Source organism: Neltuma alba, unplaced genomic scaffold, assembly GCF_004799145.2.
Source record: "Neltuma alba isolate B1F8T4 unplaced genomic scaffold, ASM479914v2 tig00011198_pilon, whole genome shotgun sequence".
Classification (NCBI taxonomy): Eukaryota; Viridiplantae; Streptophyta; class Magnoliopsida; order Fabales; family Fabaceae; genus Neltuma; species Neltuma alba.
The window spans coordinates 263,894-271,541 of NW_021635922.1; the positions used below are offsets into that span (position 1 = coordinate 263,894).

General features: G+C 35.0%; 1 protein-coding gene and 1 non-coding gene across 2 annotated transcripts; both read left to right on the forward strand.

Annotated features, from left to right (window-relative positions):
* Positions 1-3,220: 3,220 nt before the first annotated feature.
* Positions 3,221-4,972, forward strand: LOC114762198 (cytochrome c oxidase copper chaperone 1). Its single transcript, XM_028951657.1, has 2 exons — positions 3,221-3,290; positions 4,309-4,972. Exon 2 carries the CDS (start codon positions 4,330-4,332, stop codon positions 4,561-4,563), a length of 234 nt encoding a protein of 77 aa, XP_028807490.1. The 5' UTR covers positions 3,221-3,290; positions 4,309-4,329; the 3' UTR covers positions 4,564-4,972.
* A 1,759-nt stretch (positions 4,973-6,731) lies between these two features.
* On the forward strand, positions 6,732-6,804 carry TRNAK-CUU (transfer RNA lysine (anticodon CUU)). Its single transcript has one exon. It is a non-coding gene; the product is annotated as a tRNA-Lys (tRNA).
* Positions 6,805-7,648: the final 844 nt, after the last annotated feature.

Sequence of the window (7,648 nt, forward strand, 5' to 3'; positions counted from 1 at the left end):
TTCCAATCCACTTTGTCTCTCATATTTGTACATTTTTTCCCAAGATAGTCCTTCTCATAATAATAGTTGTAGCCAATGCACTTGATTAGCAAGGATATTTTAGAAAAAGTAATACCTATTTATTACAAATAACTAATTTAACTTATTTCCTTAATCTCTTCAAATTAGCCAACTAACTCTTATAATTAGGACCGAAAATAGCATTATACTATCTCCAATTCTTAATATAAGAGCTAATTTGACATTTAATTTAATCTTAAATACAAAATTCTAATCTCCTTTGTTTCTTTTATATATATATACACACGTATGTATATGTATCTATTCTTTTCCAAAGTAATTTATATAGTAGTTACATATATTAAATGTTCCATCATATGGTAGTTCTAACTAATACAGATGATTGATAATAGTATTTTTAAAAAGACAACACATATTTATTATAAATAGCTAATTTAACTAATTTTTTTAATATGTTTAAATTAGTTTTTTATACTAAATAGCGGAGGTAGTGTCTATATAATCCAGTTTTCGGTCATGAATACTTTAAAGCCCAGATTTATTGAGAATTTGGCAGCTTGAACAGCCCCAGAAGAGAGAATGATCGACAGGGGCTGAAAAGTTCAGGGGAAAGAATAATCGAGAAGGACTAAGTTCAGTAGAAGAAGTCAGTATGTAGCGAACTAGGATTCAGATTCGAGAAAGATACGAACATTTCGTATCCAAGCTAATATATTTAGGGGAGAGAATTAATGTGATGAAAATTTTGGATAACTTTGGGTTCAAGATTTTTCTAGTTTGCTGGGGGAAGGATGGATCGAGAATTCATTACGGAAGTTCTGAAAAACACAACATAATGATGTCTTTTTTTTAATTATAGTGCATCAAAGCCAAGATCTCTCCAATCGACAACTTAATCAATTATGTTGAAAGGAGTAAATTGAGCGTGGTTGAAAATTATGAATATCTTTTGAGCCGTAATTGTTCGAAATCTGGAGATCAATGGTGAAGAATCCATTGTCAATGTTCTGGTAACACAGCCAGCTTGCCTATTTGGGATTCTATTTTCAAGTTTAAAATTGAATTTTAGAATCCCTTATAATAAATAAGGATATTTTAGAAAAAAAATGAAAGACAAAATGAATTAAGGTCCAAATCAAATCCCAAACTAATTCTTTCATTAAGAACATAAGATAATAGTAACTTAATGTTTGTTTGAGGTCAAAATTGGGTTTATCACCTTAAGTATTGAAAAATATTGTTAACAGGAAATAAATAATAACATACCAATGGGTAAAGGATGATGTTTTTCACTGATTTTAGTAATTGACGTATTTGTCTTCCGAAATCTTTATGGTGGTCAGTTTGATTTGAGCATAATGGACGGCCTGTTTGAAGTTTGAACAGAGCTTTTATAAGTGTCTTTATCAAAGATTTGGGAGCAATCCTCACTTGACTAGATCGTTATGGCAAAGCTGCCTAAGTTCCTCAATGATTTCAATTTAGAAATGTGAAAAGATTGAGATTAATGTCAATTTATAAATATGAGAAAATTGAGATTAATGTCTATTTATAAATGTAGAAAATTTGAAATTAATAGCTGCTTCCAAATGCGGGGAAATTGAGATTGATTGAAAGGCTTGAACTTGGCATTCATAGTTGCCTTAATTAATTTTGGATGCCTTGTCATCCTTCGAAATTACACATGACGTATTTTCTAAATGACAATGTTTTTTTTTTTTGGTATAAATAGAAGTTTTTGATTTTATATTTGAACTTTTATATTTAATACACTCCTACGAGGGTTATTGACATTGTGTCGTTTGATTCCTCATCTTAAAATGCATAAATATAATGATGGGTCTCTTTCACTCTTCAACTTAGACTCTCCATGTATTTGCTACTTTATAACCCTGATACGTGTACTTTGTCAAATTTTCAGTGGTGATCGCAAACAGTGATGATCATTGCATCATTTGATGCTTGATTTCTATGCTTGTTTAAAAATGTGGGAAAGTTAAAGTTAATGCCTATTAGAAATGCCTCTTGCAAACAGTGATGGTCATTATATCATTTGATGTTTGATTTTGATACTTGTTTAGAAATTTCGGAAAGTTAAGGCTGATGCCTATTTAAGAATGTGAAAAACCTGATATTGATGCCTATTCACAAATGTTACAAAATTAAAATCGATGTCAAATTGAGATCAATATCTATTTATGATTGTGGAAAATTTGAAATTGACGCGCCTACTTTACAAATCTGGAAAAATTGCAATTGATGGAGAGGCCTGAACTTGGCATTCAAAGTTGCCTTGATTAATTTTGGATGCCTTGTCACCCTTGGGAATTGCATATGTGGCTTATTTTATGGATCAACTGCACTAAATTTACATGCTGGTGTGTATACTAGAGATAATCGCTCCAGGTTAAACCACACGCTCCACTGCCCATTTCTTCTCAAGCAATCCACAACACTCGTATTTACCTTTTTTAGTGATCTATCAAGAAATTCTAATAATAAGCAAGAAGTTATGGTTTCTTATATTGAAACTTGTTATTAGTTATTACGGGTTATTCTGTTATTACTGAAACATTTTAATAATGTAGTTTACTTACTGGAACTTTATAGCAATCATATCAAGAATTTAAATATCTGATTTGTAGAGATTCCCTCCACTTTGACTAAACTCTTCAACACTAAATGAATTAGAACCCCATCTTTACTTGATCCTACTCCGAAGCTCTCCAATTCTAGCAAGAGTTCGGGCTCCTAATTCATCTTCTGCGCTCTTGAGCAAGTCCTACTCCCTTTCAAGGTCCTTCGTCTGGAAAGTAGATCAAAGGACCCACCATAATAATTTGTGCAGCTTCGCTGATCTTTTCACAGCAACGTCCCCAAATGGATGCTGATTCTAAAGGCTTAGGAGTGTTTGGGTAAAAGTAAAATTGTGATTTTAAAAGTACTTTTACGATATACGAAGTAAATATGTGAAGGAGTTTGTCTCGATTTATAGAAAAGTACACTTTTAACATAACCCAAACACCTCTTTAGAAGCGATCGGCGGGTCTCCAATTTGGCTGCGCCTGAGTGAAGTCTCGGAAGTCAACGTAGCTTTGGGCTGATACAGAAGATACTCAGCCCATCAGGCCCACTACAGACTCTTCCAGGTCTTCTTATGTGCATATGCCCCTTCGGACCTCTCCTTCCGAAAATTAGCCATCACGCAGGACCAGAAGCGTGGCGGAATTCTGCACAGAGGTGAGAGATACGCAGCTCCGTTGTTGTTGGTAAGCCGTCGTCTTTCTCTCCACTTATATGATTTTCATACTTTCTTGCTGTGGAATGACCAAACTTGATCCAAGCTCTATTACTCTTAATTTTTTTGTTTCTCGTTCGTCTTCGTCCTCTAAGTGATGTTATTCTCTGCGAATTATGAAATTGAGAGTGCAGAAGATATTAATTACTTCGGGAGTATAGAGCGTAGCCGAGGGACTTGAGAATTGATAGGGTACCTTTTTAGGGTCTTTTGTTTTTTCCGTCTTTGATAAAATTAAACTACTATTGATTTTTTTTTTTTGGGCTTTTGCTAATCCACTAAGTACATAAACTTTTATGTTCATCCTACAATGTGTAGCTTTGTCACTACTCAATCAGTAGGATCAAGCTGCCAGGACTGGGCTTGTTTCGGTTTTATGTTTGCACTTATTTCTTGTTGGTAGGTATTCAGGTGCTATAGCGTGCTCGCTTTTACATTAGATTAAATTAGGCCAGATTACTGTCCAAGGGATTGAGATAGTTTTCTAGCAACTCACGTGGTTATAACTATTGGATAGTTTTCTAGCAACTCACGTGGTTATAACTATTGGATAGTTTTCTAGCAACTCATGTGGTTATAACTACTACAAATACTATGTAACTAATACTAACGATGCTAATTTCCCTGATAAAAGAAAATGAAAATCGCAACCTGTGTTCTATGGAAGCACACACTTGAAAGAGCATGTTTATGTTTTGACACTTGTCGGAAATTTGTATTTTACTAGACGTTACTCGACACTTGAAATTATACTTCGATGCCAAACAATTTTCAAGTCGTGATGCCAACATCCGGTGTCAAGTCCTGGTCGTTGCTTCCTAGCTTGTGTTAAACGTATATATTACCATATCTTTCTCATTTTAGCCAAAGTTTTATCCTTGTCTCTACCTCACATCTTGCCTCAATATGAACTTTTAGTTTTATTCACTTCTCTATCGTTCCATCCTTATCTGACTCACATTTTCTTTTTCCTCTTTATGGTTTACTAGTGTTCAAGTCATTGGGCCAGTATGGAACTGCAAAATGCTTCCCCTGCCTTGGTTTTAAAGGGTTCACAGCAAAGCCAGGGCTCAGCAACTATGGCAACTGGTGCAGAATCAAAACCAAAGAAGAAAATCTGTTGTGCTTGCCCAGACACTAAAAGGCTGCGAGATGAATGCATAGTAGAGCACGGTGAATCAGCTTGTACAAAATGGATTGAGGCTCATCGTCAGTGCCTGCGTGCCGAGGGGTTCAATGTTTGAAACTGATGAGCAAGAAAAGAAGAATAGAGAAAAAGAAGACATTGGTAGAATAACTGAGTTGGTTTCTATAAAATTGATACAAATTTTGGAGCACGGTAGACATTTACTGACGTTATACACATGATATTCGAATTGTTTGAATAAAAGAGAAAAGGGAACTGATTGCTAGATGCAATGCATAATTTACTTGTAAATTTTTAATTGGGAGGTTTGTGCCTCTCAAATGTTTTGTTGAAACTGAAAGGTCCGAATGCAGATTGCATTTTTATATTCAAAATCATTTTGTACATTATAGGCATACAAGTGTTGTAAATCAATAAATCCCCTGCTACTTGTGCTATTTCCCGATTCTCCCAGGTTGTACCTGGTGCTGACGAGAAAGCATAATTTATGATTTGGTTCTATTACGTATTTATATCTCTTTATAATTTGCCTTTTTTATTTTATGGTCATTAGCCTTTAATTTCTATAATTGATTTGGTCTGCGCGCGTGCGTGTTTTGTGAATTGGATCCAGTGAAAGAAAGAAACAAGGGAAAAAAAAGATCAAGAACAAGCCAGAGGTATATGATAATATCAGTGCATTATGTGGCAGAACCACAAAGGCATAGTGAATTATTGGACTCCTGGATGTGCCTCAACAAGTTACTATATGTATAACAACAAAGACACGTTTTTTTTTTTACCAGAAACAACAAAAACACGTTTAACTCTATATAATAGTTATTGATATGATGTTTATGGTGGCCGCTTCATAATCACTGCTTTGCTTAGTGGCCAATCATGAATTATGTATCTGATCACGTGCAAACAAACACAGTGAGTGATTAAGCCCGTCTGGCTCCAAGGCTCTTAATCGCTAATCATGATTTGCATACTTAGTTCGGCTTCATTGTCATCCATAAAAAGGGGACATGCATGTATATTTACATACATGTTTGACGGGCGTAAAGAGTAAACTCACTTTTAACATTATGCTCTATCATTTCCAAGTATGGACAACCAAAAGTTCGTTAAGGGTGTTGCCTTTTCTCAGCAACGCAGCCGTTCCGTTTCTTCCTGAAAGACAGATTATAATCACATCATTATTGAGGATACAAGTAAATAAATGTTTTATTGTTCATTAGTATAGAGAGAACGGAAGAGGCATTTACACGCTATGGCTCTCGGGTGGACCACCATTCCACTCCCAGTCGTCCCAGGGTTCTGACACCGTGGATATTGAGAGCAAGAAACAAAGGAGCTGTGAATTTCAAAGCTCAGTATGTTTATAATTATATGATACAGCTGCTATATTTGAACCCTCTAAGTATGATGCAGTACAGAGAAACTGAGACCCCTACTGAATATCATCATCATCATCATCATCTCAAGGAATCTTCAGCCACAGAAGGCCTGGCCCTCCTCTGCTATGATATCTCTTTTTGTGTTCTTTGGCTTTTTCTAAAATGAAAGTATGCTTCCTGCTGTGTTATTTGGGTGTTTGGATCACTTGGTGATATATCCAGTTGTTTTATTCTCTGCTTTGAAGGCGAAAATTGAATGGCTCACGAGACCATGCTAGCTATTTTTAAAAGAGCCATACAAACGTTTTCCTCCTGCTCCTTTTGATTCAGTAATCAGCATTCCAACATGACACTATGAGATGACATATTATTTAATTAAACTTTTTTAGCAGAACGCACACAGACACACAGACACACATATTTACTACATATTGTCATATATCTCATGATCTCATTATAATTTGGTTCTATAAGGTTATATGCCTTCTCTTTCGCTTTATATATTGGGAAGTGGATTCAGTGAAACAAACAAGAAGAATAGTAGAAAGAGGAAGAACAAGCTGGGTATATGATAATATGAGTGCATTATACGACAGAAAGGGACAGACATGGAAATGGAGGATGTACAACGACGACAGAAACCAGAGACAATGTCAGTTATTGGATGTGCATCACAGCACAAACACACTTATTCATAAGCAAGGCTGCATATTATGATGTTGTTCGTGGTAGCAAATTCATGGCTTAATGATTCCCTTAGTATTCACTGGCTGCTCACGCAGCTCTCCTCGTTGCTGCAAAATGGATTTGTATATTGATAAGCAAGCTATATAGCATAGTATATAGAACATTGAGGACACACGACGCAGCACCATGGCGTGAAGCCCGTCTAGCTCAGTCGGTAGAGCGCAAGGCTCTTAACCTTGTGGTCGTGGGTTCGAGCCCCACGGTGGGCGTCTGCTTTTTTGATAAGCACGCCCATGCATAATAATCTTCTGGTCAGACAAATAGGAACTAACCAGGTGTTTACCTTGGCCTTCAACGTCTAATTTTTAAAGTAGAATTTATGTTGATTCTATGTATAAAATTTATTTAACATATTTATCAAAAAGTAATCCTACAATTAAATATGAAAAGAAAGAAATTAAAAAAGATGATTACAATGTCCTAGAAAAAATATATCATATTAATAAATTTAATAAATATGTTTAATCTATTTAAATTACTTAATTAAATTTCCAACCTCTAAACTCGGGTGCAGTATTTTTGGGGGAAGAGCCTGAAAGTCGAGACCTCGCAGGGCCCGTGAGGAGCATGAGCCTACTGATCATCATCTTAAGGAACTTAATGTCTTTTCGCGGAGAAACAACGTCACCATCATATATTCTGCATTTTTTGAGATTCCTGCGTGTGTTTGTGTGTGTCTTTTTTGTGTTGCTTGGCCTTTTCTGCCCAAGATAGGATTCTTTCCAATGTGTTCCTCCGTCAAACTGTGAACAGTTGGAGTAATACTTGTCCTAATTCTTAAAATAAAAATTAGTTTGATATTCAATTTAATTTTAAATATAAAACTTCAATTAATTTTGTTTCTTAAATTTATTTATTATTTTTAAAATAGCCTTTGTATTCATCAAATGGTGATTTTAGGTAATACATATGATTAGTAAGGATATTAGGAAAGATAACACCTATATATTACAAATAACTAATTTAACTAATTTTTTTTATTCTACTCACACTACAAAAAAATATGTTAATTCTAGCGGTTATGGTGTTACATTTCTAGCGGTTTTAACCGCT

Bases quoted from the DNA above. Each gene is read 5' to 3' on its own strand.
- LOC114762198 (XM_028951657.1), top strand. From the start codon at position 4,330: ATGGAACTGCAAAATGCTTCCCCTGCCTTGGTTTTAAAGGGTTCACAG.